Below are 22824 nucleotides of genomic sequence, written 5' to 3' on the forward strand. Positions count from 1 at the left end.
TTGGAAGGATCCTACTTAAATGTGTAAATTCTGGCATATGAACATTCTGCCTGTGGTTGCACAGTATACAAGCCTCTCTGTAGCTCTAGTCAAGTCAGCTAGGTATTAAGTGTTGCTCCCTGCTTTGCTTAAGGTTTTGTACATTCTTGACCTTTTCAGGCCACATCCAGTTTATGCCATTGTTTCTTCTGCCTTTAACTTTTCCTTCTCCTTCTCCGCCCTTTTTTTTTTTTTTAATGCCATCGAGTTGGACACTATTAATAGCAAGAATTGTTTGTGCACTGCTTTCAATTCCTGTGTTTGCTATGTTTATGTGAATAAATTAATCAGTTTTTCTCTCCTCCTTTTCCCCTTTAGTGACCAGACCCACAAGAATTATTTTGCACGTGTCTTGGATGCCCTCATATTTTCCATTTATATTAAGCATTAGTTTAAATTTGCCAAGACTAGAGAGAAAGATAAGCTGGCAATAACAAATCTGTACTGTTTTTTTTCCTAAAGAATTTTATTTATTCATTAACGAGAGAGACAGAGACCAAGGCAGAGACATAGGCAGAGAGGAGTCAGTGTGGGACTCTCCCAGGACTGTGGGATCACACCCTGAGCCAAAGGCAGACATTCAACCACTGAGCCACCCACGTGCCCTTGTACCATCTGTTTAATGGCTATTTCCTTTCTAGTTTAAATAGTTGAATCTACTTGCTCTGAGTGTCTTGCACATTGTTGTTCTGTACAGGACTGAGTAGCCTCTCAATTCATTATTTCCAAAGGTTTTATTTATTTATTTTTCCAATTATTCCCAAAGGTTTTAAATGGCATTGGTCATTTTTTTCTGACCTACACCCTGTGGAAAAATCAAAGTGCCTGGGCTTTAAGGCCAAAGATCTAATTTGATACACCAACTTCCTATTAATTTTCTCATTAAGGTATTTTATGTCTTAAGTACTATCATCTACAAAAATAAGTAGCTAAATAAAAATAATATACATTACTGTTTTTTTTGATAGAGTAAGCATGTGAGTGAGGGAGGAAGGGGCAGAGGGAGAGGGAAAGAGGGAATTCCAAGCAGGCTTCACCACACCTAGTGCAGAGCCCAGTGTGGGGCTTGATCTCACGACCCCAAGATCATGACCTGAGCCAAAATCAAGAGTTGGCCACTTAACTGACTAATCCACCCAGGTGCCCTGATAATACTGTTTTTAAAGAGTGTTTATAAAAACAATATTTGTTTGTGAAAAACGGGCAGTCTTTTTTTTTAACCTTTAACACTTCCTTCATTACTGTTAAATTATACTTCTCAGTAATTTGCAATGACATGGATAGAACTAGAGAGTTTAATGCTAAATAAAATAAGTCTATCAGAGAAAGACAAATACCATATGATTTCACTCATGTGGGCTTTAAGAAACAAATGAGCAAAAGGAAAAAGGGACACAACCAAGAAACAGACTCTTAACTATAGAGAACAAATTAGTGGTTGCCAAAGGGGTTATAGGGGAGGGTGAGTGAACTATGTGATGGGGATTAAGGAGTGCACTTGTTCTGGTGAGCACCTTGTGTTGTATGTCAGTATGAATCACTGTGTTGTACACCTGAAACTAATGTAGCACTGTATGTTAGCTACACTGGAATTAAAACAAAAGATTCTACTTCTCAGTGGTATTTCACATGAAGAAACAATAAATTATCTGTCTTTTAGTTATAGCTAGTAATGAGGAAAAGTCAGAAGGAATTTCATGCAATCTTTTCCAGTCACGAGTATATGCTTGTAACTTAAGAATGTCATGTAAGAATCATCATTTGTTCTCTTTCTGTATTATAGTAAATGGAAATCAGTCACTTTACTATTTGGAAGTTTTTGTTTTAAGCATAAATTATAATTGGATTTTAAGCTGTAGTTTCTCATTTCATTTTTCATTTCTATCTATTAACTGATTACTTTTATTTTAATAGTGAATTTATGGCAGAAGAAAGTAATGAAAAATTTTGGCAGTTTTTGGAAACTGTACAAGAATTAGCAATTTATAAGCAAACAGGTAGGTGATATGCATATCGTAACTTAAAAAATTTCTATTTCTGTACATACATTAGATATGTTTATTGTCTTTAAGGGTGAAGTGTAAATGCTCAATTTGGTTAGTAAGTATGAATATTAAATTTGAAAAGATATTTTAATGGAAATGATTCCAAGCATCCATTTCTGAAAAATAAAGGTTTAATCCTTTATTATAAGAACAGTCACATGATTAGCAGTGTTTGCAGATTGCATTATAATCAAGGAGAAATAGAAATTGTTCAATTATGGCTTTCTTTTTACCTAGATTTATTTGAAATAGTTTTGCATCTAGTAGTGTTTTTTTTTTTTTTTCAAAAATGCTTTTAAAGAGATTTTTTACTACTTGCCTTTAACAAATCAGGTAACCTATGTGTTTTTATTTCACTATCTAGAAGATGTAGTCATTCCTAATTTTTAAATATATGTGAATATATATTACGTATCTATATATGTGCATATTCTTTAGAATGAACAAGTGTTAATGTGTTTTCTGAGGAAAAAGATTAAAGATAATGAAATGAGGTTTTAGGAGCAGAGGCTAAAAGGTTAATTATTATAAAGAAAGGTTATTTTCCTTTCTCTAGAATAGAAAAAATACTAACATGGAATCCATAAAGGAGGATTTCTTTAGCCTTGTACACATGGGGAGATTACTATGATTACTATGGAGATTAAATATTTTAGAGACTACTTACTCTGGTGATTCGTTTATGATTTTGTTATTGAGTGTAATTGTAGGAGAAACAATAGACTTGAATATCTTAAGTGTTCATTTATTGACCTCCATTTGGGTCAAGTAGCCTTGAAGTTCAGCAATTTTTTTATTTCATGAGCTAGGTTTAAAAAAATAGAACACACATGCCTTTCATGATATTTTCAAAACCAAGTAAGCTCTTTAAAAAACGTCATTATTTAATTATCATTATTTGAGTCACAAGAGATACTGTGTACTTCCGTAGATTCTGGGAATACAAAGATGATCTGTACTCCCTGGACCCCATAATACTGTCAAGGGGACAGCAGAAGAGCGCACTCTGCTGTGAGGTGGTGAGAGCTTCATGGGCTGTGATGACAAAGAAGCACATGGAAACAGGCACCTAGTCAGTACTTCAGAGAGAGCAGGGTGGCCTTCCTAGTGGGGGGTGTTGAAGCTGAGAGTGGATGGTAGAGGTAGCCAGGTGGTAAGGAAAGGAGTAGAGCACAAGAGAGGGTGGTAGTAGGCTGTGCATAGGAATTTTGACCACGTAGAAGTAGACAGGCAAATGCATGGGGCACTGTTGATGGTTGGCTTTGTATTTGTCCTGGTAATTTCAGTTTTGATATTTGAGGCAAAAATGGGCTAGATTAATATTTAAGATTCTCATAGTTGAAAAAAAAAATCCACCAGCAGCCTGGGTGGCTCAGCAGTTTAGCGCTGCCTGCAGCCCAGGAGTGATGCTGGAGACCTGGGATCGAGTCCCGCCTCGGGCTCCCTGCATGGAGCCTGCTTCTCCCTCTTCCTGTGTCTGCCTCTCTTTCTCTGTGTTTCTCATGAATGAATAAATTTTAAAAATCCACCAAATTTTGTGGCTCTCACCTAAAGTCCTGAATGTAGCTATCTTAAATCTTTGGTTCTTGGTATATACTTTATAGTCTTATTCAGTGCTGTTTCCCACTGGGAAAGCAATCTTGAAAATTACTCTTATAAATTTTTGAACTGCTTTTAGTTGCTTAGATGTATCTAAGCACTTTACCTAAATGAAATGACATGCCTGAACAATCTGATGGCAGATGATTACTAACAAGTTAGAATATAAGCTTAGGAATACCTAAATTCTACTTCAAGCATATAATATAGGAGGTGTGTATTTCGGGGTTGAACCTAAAAAGAATTCTATTAAATAAGGATTACTAACACAGAAAATAGAATTCTATTAAAACTATTTATAATGGCAAGATCAAATACATACGCTGCATCATCACTGATGTTGTTAAGTGTAGGAGAGGATGCTGTATATTAGGAGTTAAAAATGTCAACGATTGTCAGAGTTACCGAATTCAAGATATTATCCTAGAGGAAACGTTTTAAATCCTCAGTTACTTGTAATTTTTTAGGTTGTTGAATCTCCATTAAACCCCATAAATACTCTACTGAAGAATAATTCCAGTGATCTACTTGCCTAAAAAAGTTGTAAATATTGAGGATTTAACTTTTTGAATTCAGGTGCTAGTTTCATGCCATTTAGTGAGAACACTTTACATTATGTGTCAGCAAATTAATATCTTTTAAACATTTAATAAAGATCTTAATAAAGATCTTAATAAAATTAAGATCTTTAAACATAGAATTGCCTGTTTTTTTTTAAGCTATTTTATGGTCCTGCTACAGAGTTAGGTATTTATTGATGCTTCAAGATTCAGATGGTATGATATTTGCCAACCTATGAGGTTTGTGTGGTGAGTTAGAAATGTCAACCAAGGTTTATCTAAAATGAGTCCCTACTTATTTTTACTTCCCCATGTGCTCCACATGGAAGAAACTCAAAGTCCTTGAAGATTTAATGGTTTTTACTTAAGTAAAGTTGCTTATATATTTTAATGGAAAGATTTTTGGAAAATACTATGATATTTCTAACTGAGTTACTTGTAACTGAGAACTGGATTTGGATAGGATGATGATTGCAGTTTGGATGTGTCACATTTGAAATGCTTATCAAATATCCAAGTGGAGATACCCCATAAGCTGATATATGAGTGGGAGATTTAGGTGGTAAAAGTCTAGGCTGAAGGGTTGGATTTGGGAGTTATCAACACTAAAAGAGTAATTAAAGTTAGAGGGAGGAGGTATAAAATGAGAAGAAAATAGTGCCCAGGGGCAGAAGCCTGACGAGCATCAATGTGTAAGAACTAAACAGAAGAACACACAATAGAGACTAGGAGGACCCGTAAAGGTCAGTAAAAACCTAGAAAGTATAGTGTCATGAAAGCCAAGAGAACACTGAGTGGTAAGTGATGGATGTTATTAAGTACTATAGACTGATCAAATCATGAGAATATTAAGCTTTTAACAACAGAAAAGTTATTGGTGACTTAGCAGTTTCCGTGATCTAATTATCAAAAAACTATGTGGTAGGTTGAGGTCTGAGTTGAGGTTGGAAGCAGAGAAGAATATTAAGTCTTTCAGGATGAACTGTGAAGCATGAAAAGATGCCCAAAATCCCTCATCAGGGAAATGCAAATCAGAACTGTGAGTTATTACCTTCATTCAGAACGGCTAAAATCAAAACTCAGGAAACAATAGGTATTCGTGACGATGCAGAGAAAGGGGAACCCTGTTATACTGTTGGTGGGAATGCAAACTGCTATAGCCACTGTGGAGAATAGTATGGAGGTTCTTAAAAAAAAGTTAAAAATAGAACTACCCTGGGATCCAGCAATTGCACTAGTAGTTATTTACTCAGAGGATTCAAACATAGTTATTTGAAGGGATACATATACCCCAATGTTTATAGCAGAACTATCAACAATAGCCAACCAAGGGAAAAGTCCAAGTGTCCATCAGAACTGCTGAATGGAGAAAGAAGATGTGGTGTGTATATACAGTGGAATGTTAATCAGCTATAAAAAGGAATAAAGTCTTATCATTTGCAATGACAATTGAAGCTAGAGAGTATTATGCTAAGCAGAATAAGTCAAAGATACCATAGGATTTCACTCCTTTGGAATTTAAAAAACGAACATAAGGAAAATCAAGAAACTTAACTATAGTGTGTTCTCTTAATAGAGAACACACTGATGGTTACAAGAGGGGAGGTGGTTGGGGGATGGGTTAAATGAGTGATGGAGATTAAGGGGTGCACTTGTGATGAGCACCAGGTGTTGTATGTGTTGAATCACTAATTTCTATACCCGGAAAAAAAGATTGTGCAGCAAATAAGATGGAATCAATAGTGGGCTATGTAGGCTGCTGCTTTTTTTCCCCCTGAAGGTGAGAGTGATTTATGTATATTAAATGCCAATAGGCAGAAATCAATGAAACATGACGCTGAAGAAAGAGGAAGGATACCAAAAAGGCAAAGTCTTTATTAGCAGGTTAATTGGTGAGCCTGAATTGAGTTATTTATTTTTAGCACATGTGTGAATGGGGGGAGGGGGAAGAATTCCAAGCAGGCTTCATATCCAGTGCAGAACCTGATGCAAGTCTCAGTCTCAGACCATAAGATGATGGCCTGAGCTGAAATCAAGAGTTGGACATTGAATCAGTTGAGCCACCCAGGTGCCCCTGAATTATTTTAAAACATTAGCTATCCAATATATCCACCGCATGATTGAGATGATCTTGCAAGTTAAGCCTAAATTACAGAATCTAAACCCCTGAACCCTACATCTATCTCTACATTGGGGACAATAAAAGTGACCAGTGACAAAATTTGATGTCTCTTGTCAGGCACTATTCACATTTGTTTCTGTTGACTCTGTTTTCAGACTGATCCTCATTTGACTGATGCAGTCTTAGTTATGCTATTATATTAATTTTGGCGATTTTTTTTGTTGGCCTGTAGCTATTGTGTCTTTTTAAAGACCAGGTGTTTTTTTTTTTTTTCCCAAAGATTTTACTTATTTATTCATGAGAGACACACAGAGAGAGGAGAGACATAGGCAGAGGGAGAAGCAGGCTCCATGCAGGGAGCCTGATGTGGGACTTTATCCCGGGACTCCAGGATCATGAACTGAGCTAAAGGCAGATGCTTAACCCCTGAGCCACCCAGGTGTCCCCCTTTTTTTTCCCCTAAAGATTTTATTTATTTATTTATTTTAATTAAAAAAAAAGATTTTATTTATTCATTAGAGACACACACACACACACAGAGAGAGAGGGAGATTGAGAGAGAGAGGCACAGACACAGGCAGAGGAAGCAGCAGACTCCATGCAGGGAGCCCGACGTGGGACTTGATCCTGGGTCTCCAGGATCAGGCACTGGGCTGAAGGTGGCGCTAAACCGCTGAGCCACCTGGGCTGCCCTAGTTTTGAGAATTGATTTACAGATAGGATGGACCTATCAGTATAACAGGATCTGGACTGGGAGGTCAGGGAAAACTCTTTCCAAAACAAATGACACTTAAAGTTTGCTGAATAGGAGTTGGCTGAACATGCACCACTTGCCCTTCTACATTTTATGCCAAAGGAATAGCTTGTGAAGACCCAGAGTGGTTAGCCTCCTCTCTTTGAGTATTGCCTCTCGGTCTCCTATAAGCCATAATGAGATGGCTAATGATCCTTTCTTCCCCTCAGCATGGTCTGAATTTGGTCACCAGTATCCTTTGTCTTTATCTTTGTATTCTTAAGTATACATAAGTTTCTACTACTTTATTGGCTTTGGTGATATTCTTTTATTGCCAGCTAATGTTTATGAGAAATCACCGAGCTTATTTTATTTTCCACTTAATTTCCCCTTTGTTGTGGTTTGGTTAGTGATGTGCTTTTCTGCATCACTGGAGCGTGTAGCATTTACATAGTATTCTGTAAATCTCAACTCTTTCATTTAGTCTTGTTTCTATTCTTAAGTGTATTCAGAGTTCACTATCAAACTTTATGCTACAGTTTCTCCTATTATTTCTTGGTTAGGTAAAGTTTGCTTCCTAGTTGATGCTTCATTATGAACTCCTAGGAATAATGGCCTTGAATTCTTCACATACAGCACTGTGCATGCATGAATTTTATTCTTCAGATTTTTAAAAAGATTTTATTTGACATCGAGCACAAGCAGGGAGAGCAGCAAGCAGGGGAGAGGGAGAAGCAGGCTCCCCACTGAGCAAGGAGCCCAATGTGGGGCTCAATCCCAGAACCCTAGGATTATGACCTGAGCTGAAAGCAGACATTTAACCAACTGAGCCACCTAAGTGCCCCTATTCTTCACATTTCTAACATTAGAGTACCATAGTTTTACTAGAAAATGTTTCAGTGCTAGCCAGCTTGAGTCTTCATTCTTAGATACGTAGACTCATTATTTCTTTTAATTCTTGAGAGTTTTCTTGAATTGTGGTTTCATTCTCTTCTATTTCTTAAATTTTTCTAAATTAGGGATACAATTATACATACCATAGCTCTCCTTTGCCCGACTTCGGGATCTGCCAAGAACTGTAAAGGGGCTGAGGTTTTTTTTATCCTACTTGCAAGTTAAAAACTTAGCTTCCCACAATTTCAAAGATCAAACATAAGAGAGTCCTTGATCAGAGCTGGAAGACTTTGACCAAAGGAAATCTCCCAAGCGGGCCACAGCATTCTCTCCTTGGCCAAGAACCATCACAGTAACTCTTGAGACTTTTACTGTCCTGCTTGAAAGGCTCTGAGGTTGGCACAATAGATTGTAAAGAGTTGTTGAATCATAACTTGGTTGTAACTCTGCATCATGTCTTCCATCCTCTCCTCTGCCAGGCAAGCCAAGGTTCTAGTGATTTTCCAGCCTTCTGTCCATAGTGGTAACAGATTTCCTTCCTTTTTCACTTCATGTAGGTATGCATGTCTATAGCTATTGTCTGAAGAGGGTCAAACCTTGCTCTGATCCAAGATAGGTCTTTGTACTTGTCACAGTGGGTTGGACTTGAAGCTGACAGAACCACTGGTGGGGGAAGTCCACTTACATGGAGGAGTGTTAACAACTAAGACCTCATTTGGGTAAATGCCTTTGAATCTGCTGCCTAGTTCTTGACCTGTAACCTCTTACTTCTCGATAATAGGCAACGAATTGGAGGACCATTTATTGCCTAATTGACTATACAATTTTGTCAGTATGTTCACTGTCAGTTTACAAGGACTTCTTTTAAATTCTGTCAGTTGACCCATGAAGCTGACTGGGTCTTTTCTCCTCCAAAAATATCTGTTTATCTGTCAGCATTCCACCTCTATTGTCCAATCTGTCCAGTACTATGAAGGATCTGAGATTTTACCATTTTCAAGTTAACAGATTAGTTTCATGGATGCTGACAGAAGACACGAAACCCCTGGATAAGAGACAGAGGACTTTATTATTCAAAGAAAAAGCAACACCCACCGTGTCCATGTATTTGTGCTGATTCCCTGAGCCCCAATTCCCACAGGGCAATGTAGAGGGCCAGATGACCTCTGAACCATGAATGGGTTGTGTTAGGGAGCAAAGCCAAGGGTCAAGAGCCCAGCACCTTTTGAACAAGTAGTAGACAGTGTAGAAATAAAAAACCAGTTTCCCTCACCACCCCCAAAGTCTCTCCTTCCACATAGCACCTTTCTTTCCCTTGCTCCCCCAGGAGTGTGTCTGTGGTTACATTTTCCTTTTGTCTTCCCTTCTCACCATCCAGGAACTGTGATCTGCAGGTAAAGCTGTGAGTCTAACCTACCTCTCCTCTCTCAATGAAGGTTATGTCAGTTGATAACTTAGTGCCAGGGAGTAAAGGAGAGAGGGAATATCCAGGGACCAGCTTACAGGTACCTGTGCCATCTGGCTCCAGAGAAGCTGTGCTGTTAGCTCACCACCTCTGGCTGACACAGTGGCTAGAGTGCAGACGATAACAACTCCAGGTGGTGTAGAGAAAAGGAAAGGGCAAAAATTGGTGGTTCTTTCCTGCTTACCTCCTGAGTATCACCAAGCCCCCTTCAGCTCTTGGCGTCCATTCTCCTTCCACGTGATTTCCATCTCCACAGAGGTGTTCAAGAGTTCTTACACTCTAGGATTCATCCTTCTCTTTGGTGTCTTGGGGATCTTTGTAGATGGCTTTAGGGGAGGGAACTATCAGTTCAGGTTTTTCTATACAAGAAGACATTTATTCTTTTAAGGTCAGCTTCAACCTCTGTCTCCTAAAGCATTCTGGACACACTAATTGCTTGTAGCTATGTGTACTAAATCTGAGTAGAGTTTATTTATACATGTCATTTAAAATTTAGTAAGTCATACTCTTTAGCTTTATTTTGCTGTTCTTAGTCTCCTCTTAAATCCTAGGTAGGGCCTGCATCTTATCCTTGTATGATAACCCCACAGCCTTGGAGTGAATTAATCTGAGATGCTGGCATCTTCTGGAGAGATTTTAATGGCAGGATTATTTTCACCTGGACTCATATCACTCGATTGTACTTCACTGAAAGATCCAAATGAAGTTAATAAACCAGATCTTGATTTTTTTTCCATTTTTCTCCAACATCATCTATAACCAAACTTAAGATTTTGATATTAAGTTAGCTTTACAGTAGAGACGTGCCAGTGTCTTGAAAATGAAATAACATCCTATTCTTTTGAATTTTTTTTATAGAATCACCTTATTCTTATTACAACTTAATCCTGAAGAAAGCTGGACAATTCTTAGACAATTTACATATCAATCTCTTAAAGTTTGCTTTCTCTATAAGGGCATACTCACCAACTATTCAGATGTTCCAACAGGTATGTAAAAATACCCAAACTATAGTCGACAAAGAAGCATGCTGATAATATGCAGAAACCTTAATGTGGGGACGCCTGAGTGGCTCAGTGGTTAAGCGTCTGCCTTTGGCTCAGGGCGTGATCTTGGGGTCCTGGGATCGAGTCCCACATCGGGCTCCCTGTGGGGAGCTTGCTTCTTCCTCTGCCTGTGTCTCTGCCTCTCTCTCTCTGTCTCTCATGAATAAATAAATTCTTTAAAAAAAAAAAAAAAGAAAGAAACCCTAATGTGAATATCTTTGGTTGAAAAAGATCTACAGACTTACAGAGCCTGCCATTGATTATATTATCATTGTTAATCATTGATTATAATTGAATATATTATGTAATCTTATAGTTATTTGGAATAAGGAAATTATGAGAACAAATGATTATTGAAATTAACAGTAATGAAAATTTTTAATTTGGCATTTTTTTCAATGACTTTGAAGCATGTTCCTACTATAAAGTTGATTTTGTTAAAGTATTTGATTCTGCCTGCATGTAGATATTTTTTACTTTAATTAGAGCAATAACTTAATAGTAGTTGATGAGTTATTTTAATCAAAGGAATGTGTGAGTTTTAAAGATCATATTTTAATTACCAACTACTGTAGCTAAATATAATCTTTGAAATCTTAGATTGCAGCTGATGAGCCTCCGCCAGATGGCTGTGATGCATTTGTGGTTATCCATAAAAAACACACCTGTAAAATTAATGAGCTTAAAAAACTGCTAAAGAAGGCTACTTCAAGGTAAGTTCATGATTGCCAATAGTGAAGAGTTGAAATAGCAGAAATTTCTTGCAATAAAAATTTTTAATAATAAAGACATTGCTTATTAAATAATGTACTGTATTGAAAAACTGAATCTGAGGTGTTCAAGTCTTTTTCTAAAACATACAAGTACTTTCAGTATAATATCTCAATTAGCTTTTTATTTTGGAATATAAATTATACCAAAATACCATAAAATACATGAAATATGTTTTATATAATCATTATTTTTTTAGATAAGCATGCAAAACTGGATTTATTTGGACTCCAACTCTTTAAATATAAACTGAATATAACTTAGGAATAAAAAATTAATAATATGAACACTAATACAGAGTGTATAGAGTTGCTTTTTGTTATAATGTATTATTAAAAACCTTTTTAACTTTTTCCAAGCATTTAATACAAATGGATATGGGCAGTCAGAATGAAATTATTAATTTATTAGTACCACTGTATGTTCTACTGTCTGATTTATTTATACTTTAAAAAGTATTAAGGTTATTCTCTAATTTTGAAAGAGTTCTTTATATATATTAAACAGTAATATATATTTAGTAATTCATATCAATACTTGTCTTTTTTATTGTAAATCTTTTAAAAGATTACATTTTATATTATACAGAAGGCTTTTTAATTTTTTGTAGTCAAATATTTCTTTTATTTGTGTATGTTTTTATACTTAGTTAAAATCTCTCAAGTTTGGAAAAAACTATTTTCCAGTAGTTTTCCTTAAGTTTTTCCTTTCATTTTACCTTAAAATCTTTTTTAAAGATTTTATTTATTTATTCATGAGAGACAGAGAGAGAGAGAGAGAGAGAGAGAGGCAGAATCATAGGCAGAATGAGAAGCAGGCTCTATGCAGGGAGCCTGATACAGGATCAACCCCGGGACTCCAGGATCATGCCCTGTGCTGAAGGCAGCCCCTAAACCACTGAGCCACCCAGGGATCCCAATCATTTTACCTTAAACTTTTAATCCATGTAAGTTAGGAAGTCCACTGTTAGGAAAGGATCCAGTCAGATATTTCTCCCTTCAGATGACTAGTTGATTATACATTTGTTATATTTATGTTATGCTCTATTTCATAGCTCTTCTGTACATTAACTGTTTCTTGTAGCAGTGCCATGCTGTTTTAGTATTTATTATTTTATAATATATCCTGGTACCTCACAGTACAAGGTCATTGCTGCTTTATATCCTCCCAATTTTTTTTTTTTTAGCTCTGTTGTTATTGATGCTCTCAAATTAATATTAAAGCCTGTTTTCGGGCAGCCCCGGTGGCCTAGCAGTTTAGCGCCGTCTTCGGCCCCAGGCGTGATCCTGGAGACCCAGGATTGAGTCCCACATCAGGCTCCCTGCATGCAGCCTGCTTCTCCCTCTGCCTGTGTCTCTGCCTCTGTGTGTGTGTGTGTGTGTGTGTGTGTGTGTGTCTGTCTGTCTGTCATGAATAAATAAAATCTTAAAAAAAAAAAAAATAAAGCCTGTTTTCTCCTACCAAATTGCCTCCCTAAGAAACCTCAGTAGGATTTTAATTAGAATATGCTAAGCTTATTGGTTAATTTAAGAACAGTTTAATCTTGCGGGATCCCTGGGTGGCTCAGCAGTTTAGCACCTGCCTTCGGCCCAGGGCATGATCCTGAAGTCCCGGGATCGAGTCCCACATCAGGCTCCCTGCGTGGAGCCTGCTTCTCCCTTTGCCTGTGTCTCTGCCTCTCTCTCTTTCTCTGTCTCTCATAAATAAATAAGAACAATTTAATCTTTATTATATTGAATCTCTCGACAGATGACATGATGTATCTTCTATTCATATCTTCTTTCATTTTTTTGTTCATGCCTTTTAAAACGTTAAAGTTTTTAAAAATGTTAAAGTTTTGTAATTCTGTTTTTAAATCAGAAATAACATATTTTATCAATTATTTTTTTATTGAGATGAATACATAGTTTTTCTCATTGAACATACTGTGTATTATGGTAATATATTAAAATTTTGTAATAATGGTGTGGGATATTTTCTGTTAAATTAATATTGCTTATGTTTTCATTAAGATTCATGTTTATTTTAATCAGAGATTAGCTATTTTAAATTATAAATGCTATCCTTTTAAAGCAGTCATTCTAGCTTTATATAGTGAATTAGGCAACCATGTAATTTCTGTAAATTCTGTTATTCTTGTACATATGTATGTCATAGAAAAGTATATCATAGGAATTAATTTAAAAAAAAAATAGAGCAATATATTTCTCCAAAGGAGTTTGATCCAGATGTTTTAATGTTTTTATGCAAGTTTTATGTCATTAAGCTTCTCTGAAAAGTACTGCCTGCTATATTTTAGGGGTATCTGCATTGAATTTTTGTTTTATTTCTATTAGTTAAGTATAGTTGATAAACGTTATGTTTGCATCAGTGCACAACATAGTAATTCAACAACTCTATACTTTTTGCAGTGCTCACCGTAAGTGGGATTATCTGTCACCATACAACATTATTACAGTATTATTGGCTGTATTCCTTATGCTGTACTTTTTATCTCTCTGATTTATTTATTTTATAACTAGAAGTTTGTGCCTCCTTAATCCCCTTCACCTATTTTGCCCATCCCCCCACTTTTCTCTGGGGACCACTGGTTTGTTCTCTGTATTTGTCAGTCCGTTTCTGGTTTTTTTGTTTCATTTATTTTGTTTTCTAGATTCCACATAGGAGTGAAATCATATGGTATTTGTCTTTCTCTGCCTTATTTCACTTAACATAGCACGTCCTAGGTCTATCCGTGTTGTCACAAATTACAGGATCTTCAATTCCATTTTTTTTTTTTTAATTTGTGGTCAGTAGGTGGGAAATTCAGGTAGAATTTCCCACCTTTTTTTTTTTTTTAAGATTTTATTCATTTATTCATGAGACACATACAGAGAGAGAGATAGAGGCAGAGACACAGGCAGAGGGAGAAACAGGCTCCATGCAGGGAGCCCAACGTGGGACTCGATCCCGGGTGCCCAGGATCAGGCCCTGGGCCAAAGGTGGCATTAAACCGCTGAGCCACCGGGGCTGCCCCATGGATCTTCAATTCCTTTATAGCTTCCCCCCCCCCCCCAGTTATAGCTTTAATAGACTGTGAAATTGTCAGCCCTTGTGCTTTTTTTCTTTTAGTGCATTTTTTAATGTAATTTTAGTAACTTAAAATTATTTTTGATGTCTGAATATATAATTTTTAAAATATTGAATATTCAACTGTTAAATCTAAAATTAAGTTTAAAAAAAAGGTTAACATAAAACTTTCGTGAGAGGCAATCTGCAGTGAATCCTATGAGTCCTTTCATGTTCTTGGTCTGATTTATAGAAAGTGGAGTACTGTGACCACTCCTTAACTGAGCCATTCCTCAGGGTTGTGTTTGTAGCAGGCAGTCTGGAGGAGTGAGGTGATCTTCTTTCCAGAAAGAATAGGCTTGTTTACTGCTTGCTATAAAATAGTGGTTCCCCAAGTATAGTGTTCCTCAGCTGCAGAATATACCCACTATTTGCTATTTGTGTAATATCCATTTAGGTGTTTCGCCCACTGCCCCGCCATGAGATGATAAAAATCTAACTTAATGTTTTATAAGTAGGGTAAAGTCACACCTTAGATCTTTTATAGTTCTTGACAGTTTTAGAAACAAAGGTGAAATGCTGACAGACACATGGCTTTTCTGGAAGAAGAAGGACAGGGCCCACATGGCTGAAGGAAGATGAAAGCTCTCTTCTCTCTCCTCCACCATTTTGTACTCTCTGCTCCTGGCTGGGTAATAGCAGTTTTCTGAACTTGCTCTAGCTTCTGCCATAGTGCCTTGATATATGTGCCTGTAGGAAAAGACACCCAAACTCAACTGATGGAGTTTGGAAGGTGTTTACCACTGGCAAGGGTTTAAAATGATCTCTAGACCAGTTTGATGAAGTTTTATTATTTTGGCTTTCATGAATGAATTATGTTTGGCACTTTTACCGTATATGTTTATGCTGTGAATGTTGTGAATGTTCACGAAGTCTCAAGGGAGACTGCCACCTGTACCGTCTATTCCTAGGTGAGCAACATAGAATCCTAGGAGGAGAAAGAAGCTAGAATAGAATACCAACTTTAGTCACAGTCTCAGGGGCTGCTGGGTACCCAGAGGCAGTTTCAAGTACCACAGCGCCACCTGCTTTAGTCATCAAGTATACTCCTTTTTGAAAAGCAGCTCTTAGGGGCAATCAAGCCCTAATTGAAACTGAAGGAACCCAGGGAAGCCTTGTGTCTCTACTATCTGATATTTTATGTTTTGGTCTGGGTCAAATAGGATTCAATGACTAAAGAGGTAGAGGGACCTGGTCAATTGAAAATGGTATATTCAAGAGCATATTTGTTTTGACTTAGCAGGATCTTAGATTTACATGAAAAAGTGGTAGCTACTCTTTGGGACAAACCTTCTGCCCTATTAATACTACTTCAAGTGAAGTTTCTGGCTCATTGGGGCCCTCAGGACACAGTGATTTCCCTTAATGCCTGGGCTGGGTTACTGGTGGTGGTGGTATCTTTAGGCTGCCGTTACTCTTCAGTCAAGCCACAGCTATATAACATTAGAAGCTGAGTGGTCACTCCATTCTGTGGGCAGAGTTCAGAGCAATACTCTTTTCCTGACTAGTCCTGGACCCGTTGATGAAATTTAGTACATTTATACTGACTCTTAGACTGTTGTCAGTGTCCTGCCCATCTGGTCTGCCACTTAGAAGACTACCAACTGGCAGAATAAAGACACACTCTTTGGGGGCTGTATTCTATGAAGATAAATTGCAGCTGCCCATCTGCTAGTCTGAATTATTTCTGTAAAAGTACACAGTGTTAGACCCATTCTTTTTAGTCTGAAGTCAAACTACTTACCACTTAAAACATAATACTTTACTACTTGAAACAAAAACTCTCTAGCAAAAAAAAAAAAAAAAAAGGGTAGAATGATTTGTCTCTTCTCTACCTTCTGTTCAAAGATCTGTGCTCTGTGCTCGGGATCTGCCCTAAAACTTGACAGATGTTGTATTATATATGTAAATACACATATGATTATGTATTTAGGAGAAAGCAACAGTAATTGTCGTCTAAGTAAGTGTAACTTTCTTCTCCTGCCCCCAACAAGGAAATAAAATTATTAAGGAATTTTTTTTTGTTTTTGGAAATTGGGAAAGTGAGAATACCACATGAAAAGAAAAGCAACTTTGATGCCCTGAATGTGTTATGATTTAAAAAAGGAAAAAATAAACTGAGTGTTTAGCTCGAAGGGAAAAAGAAAATAATATGAATGCAAAAGGTAATAGAATTATTCTTTTCTGTTGTTTCAATCATTTATTTAAAGAAATGGAAAACCTGAAAGAAAATGAAAACTTAAGGAAATTTAGGAATGAGGAACATTTGTAGAGGGGAAAACTTAAAATATTTGTTACTCTAAATACATATTCAAGTAAGTTATTTGCTTAAAAAAACACTATGGATGAATATTGATAGTGTAAAAACTAAGGCTTATGTACCTAAGGTTCACAAAAAGAAAAATGTATTAACCTAAATGCTATATATAGCTTCTCTCAGGCTTCAATCAGGGAATTGATTTTGCCTTACCTGAAAGCTAATAAGTTTGTCTTTGACGGTTTCATGGATTCTGGCAGAAGACCAGAGACTCTTGGGTTAGAAACAAAGAACTGTACTATTGGTGGCCACAAGCAGCATGAGCATTAGCACGTTTGCACTAGTTCCCTGTGGCTCCATATTCTCCAGGGGTGAAAACGGGCCCACAGGAATACAACATAAGGAGCTGGGAATGTATCACAGCAGAAGGACACAGTGCTTGGGGGAACCTCTGGCTTCTAACAAGCAGTAAGCAACCTTCTCCTTGTCCCAGAGGAAGACGTTCACACACGCCTCAAAGTCTCTTGCTGCAAACCCTGAGAAATGGCCTGTCCTAGTCTTAACACACCCAGAAAGATAGTCAATGGCTATGGTATAATGCCCCTCTCAACAGTCCATCCTTGGGCCTGACAGATTCTTGACCAAACTCAAAATTTTTATGACTATGCAACCCATCAGCCATTCTGTTGTCTCATAAAGCATTTAACTAAGGCTATTCTCAACAGGACTCGAAGCAGCAGGATGAGATCCATCTGTAGGTCTCACCATGCTCAAGGGTCTCCGATTCAGCCAACTATGTATAAGTCCCAGGGGACTAGTGTGTCCTGTTTCAGAGAGATGGGATGTCTAACATCTGTTATCCGTTAAAACCTGAACAAGGAAAAAATAAATAAATAAAAAATAAATAAAACCTGAACAAGGGCATTTATACGGACCTGATCTTTGCCATCACTGCAGATATTCACTGGGGACAGTAAACGGGCCAAAAAAGCAAGCCCTTTCCCCACTGGAAACATTCTGTGCCTGGTTTCCCCAAATACAAACATAAACCCCAAAGTGGCACATGTCATTCTAGTTCCACCATTGTTAAACTTTCACCTGGTAGCTGTAGCCTCAGTCTTCATGTGGCCTAACCCAAGGCTGCTCCCGGCACAGAAGTACAGAGTTTGCATCATTAAGATGACATTGTGTCAGTCTGTATATTTATGCATGAATTTGGGGCATAGGGTAAATATATATTCAGGAGACCTTTGTCTCTGGAAAATCTCTTCCCTTCTAATTTTTCCTTTTATTTTTGACCTAAATATTTAAATCTACTAGCACTGTTTCATTAGCAGCGTTTCTAACTACTAACAATAGTAAATTTTTGAAAACATTTTGTTTCAGACTAATATTAAAATGTAAGATATCCTGTATAAATTATGAAATGTACTTCTACATTACTGATTTGACAAAAATCAGTATTTTTTAATGATAATCCACTTAGTGTCATATGAGTTCCAAGGTATCAGTTAAAATTAATGAAATGATTTTAATAATCTCATCTAGTTTGATTCCTTTTTACTTTTTAAATGTATGATTTTAGCATACTTTTTGTATTTATTAACAGGATCCTATGAAGTATGGCAACTAATTGTTTCCCTTGTTTTGTACATTCTTGTCTCTTCATCTATTGCAGAAGAGATTGTGAGCTCAACACTTGGGGCTGATAAAATTTTGTTTCATATTTCAAGTATCTAAACATTGACAGTAATATCTTTAAAATCCTATCTTTAATGTTAATGAAAGTGGACGATGGGGCACCTGGGTGACTCAGTGGGTTAAGCATGTGCTTTTGGCTCAGGGTGTTGGGATTGAGCCCTGCATGGGGCTCCCCACTCAGTGGAGAGTCTGCTTCTTTCTCTCCCTCTGCTCCTTCCATTCCCCCTTCTGCCCCTCCATGCTTGCTCTCGAGTGTTCTGTCTCTCAAATCTGTAAAAATAATGAAAGTGGATGAATGTGTAAAACTTTAAAAGAAATTTATTAAAGTAATGTGGATGAGTGTGTATACATACTATGACAGCCAAACTAAAAATTACTGTAAAGGTGCTTGAACTCATGTAATCTTATAAACCTGAAATACAGTACTCCATTCTAATAATGTCCAGAAATATGATGCATTTGAAGGCAAGTAATTAGTGGAAAGTTTTCATTATTAGGTTAGTAAAGAGGTATTGAGCCCTTGAGTGATTTTGATTTAAAGTAAGTCAGTAGGAGAAAGAAAGAGAGGAAAGAAAGAAAGAAAGAAAGAAAGAAAGAAAGAAAGAAAGAAAGAAAGAAAGAAAAGAAAAGAAAAGAAAGAAAAGAAGAAAAGAAAAGAAAAGAAAGAAAAAGTCAGTCAGTAGGGACGCCCGGGTGGCTCAGCGGTTTAGCGCCACCTTCGGCCCAGGGCCTGATCTTGGACACCCAGGATCGAGTCCCACATCAGGCTCCCTGCATGGAGCCTGCTTCTCCCTCTGCCTGTGTCTCTGCCTCTCTCTGTGTCTCTCTCATGAATAAATAAATAAAATCTTAAAAATAGATAAAGTCAGTAACCAGGAATAATAGTAATTTAGCCAGTTTTTATTTGTAAAAGTTAACTTATTTTTATTGGTAAGCCTTGTTCTATAATAATAGGAATTTGAGGGATGCCTGGGTGGCTTAGCGGTTGAGCGTCCGCCTTTGGCTCAGGCCGTGATCCTGGAGTACCAGGATTGAGTCCCACACCAGGCTTCCTGAATGGAGTCTGCTTCTCCCTCTGTTTATGTCTGTGCTTCTCTCTCTGTGTGTGTCTCTCATGAATAAATAAATAAAATCTTTAAAAAAAAATTGAATTTCTCTATTAGAAGAGGTAATTTATATAATTTTCCAGCCATATCAGAAAATCAAAAAATTAGTAATGTTACTTACTATATTTAGTTTATTGTAGAAAGTCTGTAAGTTTTCATGAATATCCTAGAAATGTTTCTCTTTAAAATAACAGTGGTTATCACCAAATGATTATATCAATTTCAATTTAGCTCAAGTAATAGAATATTATTTTTGAATTTTTGACATTTAAAATCATACTTCTTGATAAAAAGATTCAATTTTCATTTTAAGTTTTAATTTTAAGAATTTTCTTCCTTACTCTGTACAGGTTAAATTAACTACTATGGGAGAATTAAAAAATGTAAAGAAAATATGCCACAAAATAACTTATACACAAAACAATATAATAAACATTTAATAAGATAAACTATGATATAAACATGCTGTAAAATTTTATAGTTATGTCAGTAAGTGAAAAAAGAATGCAATACACACATCCAGTATATGAAACCTCAGGGAATCAATTCATTATGTCCATCTGAGTGCAGAATTTGTCCCTTTAATTTTTTGATGCATTTTATGTTAGTTTACGCCAAAAGCACCATGTTCCCAATGTATTAAGTTTAAACATTAAAAATTAGAATAATGCAATGTATGCATACAGAAAATTATATGATTCTTTTTTACTCCTGACTTCTAGAACTTCTCCCTAGGGTCAACCAGTACAGTCAAGTTCTCATGTATCCTTTTAGAAATAAGGTATATATATATATATAGTCATAATTACATAGATAAATACTCCCTACTTTCATCATGAATGGTAGTATACCACCCAACATTTGGTTCCTTTTTTTCCTTGATGATACTCTTGATCAATAGTTTAAATAACTGGAGGTTTGCAAGAATGAGAGAAGAATTATTTCTTGAGCATCAGGCATGTGCTTTATGCTCTGCTAGATGATTTGCAAGTCCTTTTGGTAAATCTTTAGGACACTCACTAAGGTAGTGAGAATTCCTCCTCTTGAGTGGTTAAAGAAATCAGCCCAAAAGAGAGCAAATCACTCGTTTAGAGTCACATACCTAGTAATTAAACTAGAACTTAAATCTAATTCTGCCTACTTTCAAAACCCAGTTATTTAAAGATAGTAAATAAATAAAGTTTGTAGAGATCTGAATTCATTACATAAAGGTTATTTCTCAATACCTTCGTTGTTATTAATCTCATCATCTTGTTTTTCTTTCTACCTGTGTAAGTTGTTAAAAGATGTGGGTTTGGGATTCCATAGACAGGAGTTGGAATCCTGGCTTTCTGTTTGATCTTGTGCTGGACATTTAACTTGTCTGACCCCTGGGAACCTTAAAAATTTAAGTAAATGATAGTAACTATCTAAAGGAATTGTTGAGAAAATAGAATATATATAATATATATATATTACTAATGTACCAATGTACATTATGAATGTGTATATATATATGTATAACTTAGCACAGGTTCTGGCAAATAAGATATCAAGTCTATTTATGATAGGGCCAGACCACAGCACTTCTCTATTTCTTTGTTTATCCTTGAGGATTTCATGAGTTGTTATTTATATTAAGTATTGATAAGTATTAGTACTGATAATCTTTGTATGATATAGTGCTTTTGTTTTTTAAATTATTTGGAGCCCACTTTCAGGAAATGTGAGGTATGAAAAATTATACCCTTCTAATTGAAGAAAAAATTTTTTCATTGAAAAATATATTGCTGTTATATGTTATTTAAAGATAGTAAACCTTGCTTATTAAAAACATTTGTAATATTCAGTTTTGGGTTAACCAGATTTCTTTTGTCTTGAATTGAAGTCACTTTCTATTGATTCACTCAGATTTCATATAGTAAATGGGGATTCTTTCTCACTTACATATAGCTATAAAATTTTCAGCATGTTTATGTTACATTCTGTTGTATATGTTTGTTTATGTTTGTTGTATTGTTTTATTGTAAGGAAAGTTATTTTGTAGGTATACATGTTTTTAATTTTCCCACAGAAATTACTATGTTAAATTGTACACAGGATGAACATTCACCACAGGAAGTTTAAACTCTTTTTCTGTGATTTTTGTGTGTGTGTGTGTGTGTGTGTGTATAAATGTGTATATATATGTATAGATGTATATGTGTATTTTTTTTCCTGTAAGTTGTTTGATAAGCAGAAATTATAAAAGGTCATGATGTGTTTTCAGTATACTCTTTCGGTTCTTTCAGAAGTTTGTGTCTTGGAGCGCCTAGCTGGCTCAGTTGGTAGAGCATGCAACTCTTGGTCTTGGAGTTCTGAGTTTGAGCCCACATTGGGTATAGAGATTACTTAAAAATAAAATCTTTCAAAATAAATAAATAACAGAAGTATGTGTTTTGTTTCCATTTTAGGCCCAGACCTTATCTGTTTAAAGGAGATCATACATTTCCTACAAACAAAGAGAGCTTACCAGTGACTATACTCTATGCTGAAATTGGTACCAGAGCATTTGGTAAATTTCACACAGTATTGTCCAAAAAAGCTCGAAATGGGGAAATTCTGTATGTTCTTCGGCATTATATTCAGGTACAGTTTTATCCAAGATTATTTTGTCTATAAAAAAAATATGTTTGGTAATTTCCTTAGTAGGTTTTACATAACTTCCACCTGAACAGTTAAAGATTTTTTAAAATTAACACACCTATCAAATGTGAACTTTATGTGGAAAAATACATGAGGATTCTGTATCTTTGGGGATCATGTTGATACTCCTTTCAATTCAGATTCCTTTCTTAAATCTGAAACAGGTTTAAAAGTTGGATAAAATAACCATAATGTGTATAATATTTGCTAGAATTCATAAATATAGTTTGAATTTTTTTTTGTTTTTTGAGAAAGAGAGGGAGAAAGAGAGTGTGGGGGGGGGAAGGGAGAGGAGGAGAGAGAATCTTTTCTTTTTTTTCATAAGATTTTATTTATTTATTTATGAGAGACACAGAGAAAGGCAGAGACACAGGCAGAGGGAGAAGCAGGCTCCATGCAGGGAGCCCGACATGGGACTCGATCCAGGGTCTCCAGGATCATGCCCTGGGCTGAAGGCAGCACTAAACTGCTGAGCCACCCGGGGTGCCCAAGGAGAGAGAATCTTAAGCAGACTCCACACTCAGCATGGAACTGAACCTTACAACCCTGAGGTCATGACCTGATCCAAAATCGAGAGTCAGACTTGACTGACTGAGCCACCCAGGCACCCCTTTAAATACAGTTATTTTTAATGAAAATGTATTATGATGAGGAAATCTAATTTAATTGATATACTGATAGTATTTATTAGTTCAAAATATGAAGCACTGCATA

The 22824-nt window shown here is 36.2% G+C and overlaps 1 protein-coding gene across 2 annotated transcripts in view; it reads left to right on the plus strand.

Moving 5' to 3' along the window:
- The window catches only part of UGGT2 (UDP-glucose glycoprotein glucosyltransferase 2), a 191763-nt gene that overhangs the window by 16386 nt on the left and 152553 nt on the right, over positions 1–22824 (plus strand). For both annotated transcript variants that reach the window (XM_072782599.1, XM_072782600.1), the window contains exons 2-5: positions 1954–2036; positions 10316–10446; positions 11104–11216; positions 21879–22053. In XM_072782599.1, coding sequence (XP_072638700.1) covers positions 1954–2036; positions 10316–10446; positions 11104–11216; positions 21879–22053 — 502 coding nt within the window. The remainder of the gene's footprint in view (positions 1–1953; positions 2037–10315; positions 10447–11103; positions 11217–21878; positions 22054–22824) is intronic.

This window comes from Canis lupus, chromosome 17 (assembly GCF_048164855.1).
Source record: "Canis lupus baileyi chromosome 17, mCanLup2.hap1, whole genome shotgun sequence".
NCBI lineage: Eukaryota > Metazoa > Chordata > Mammalia > Carnivora > Canidae > Canis > Canis lupus.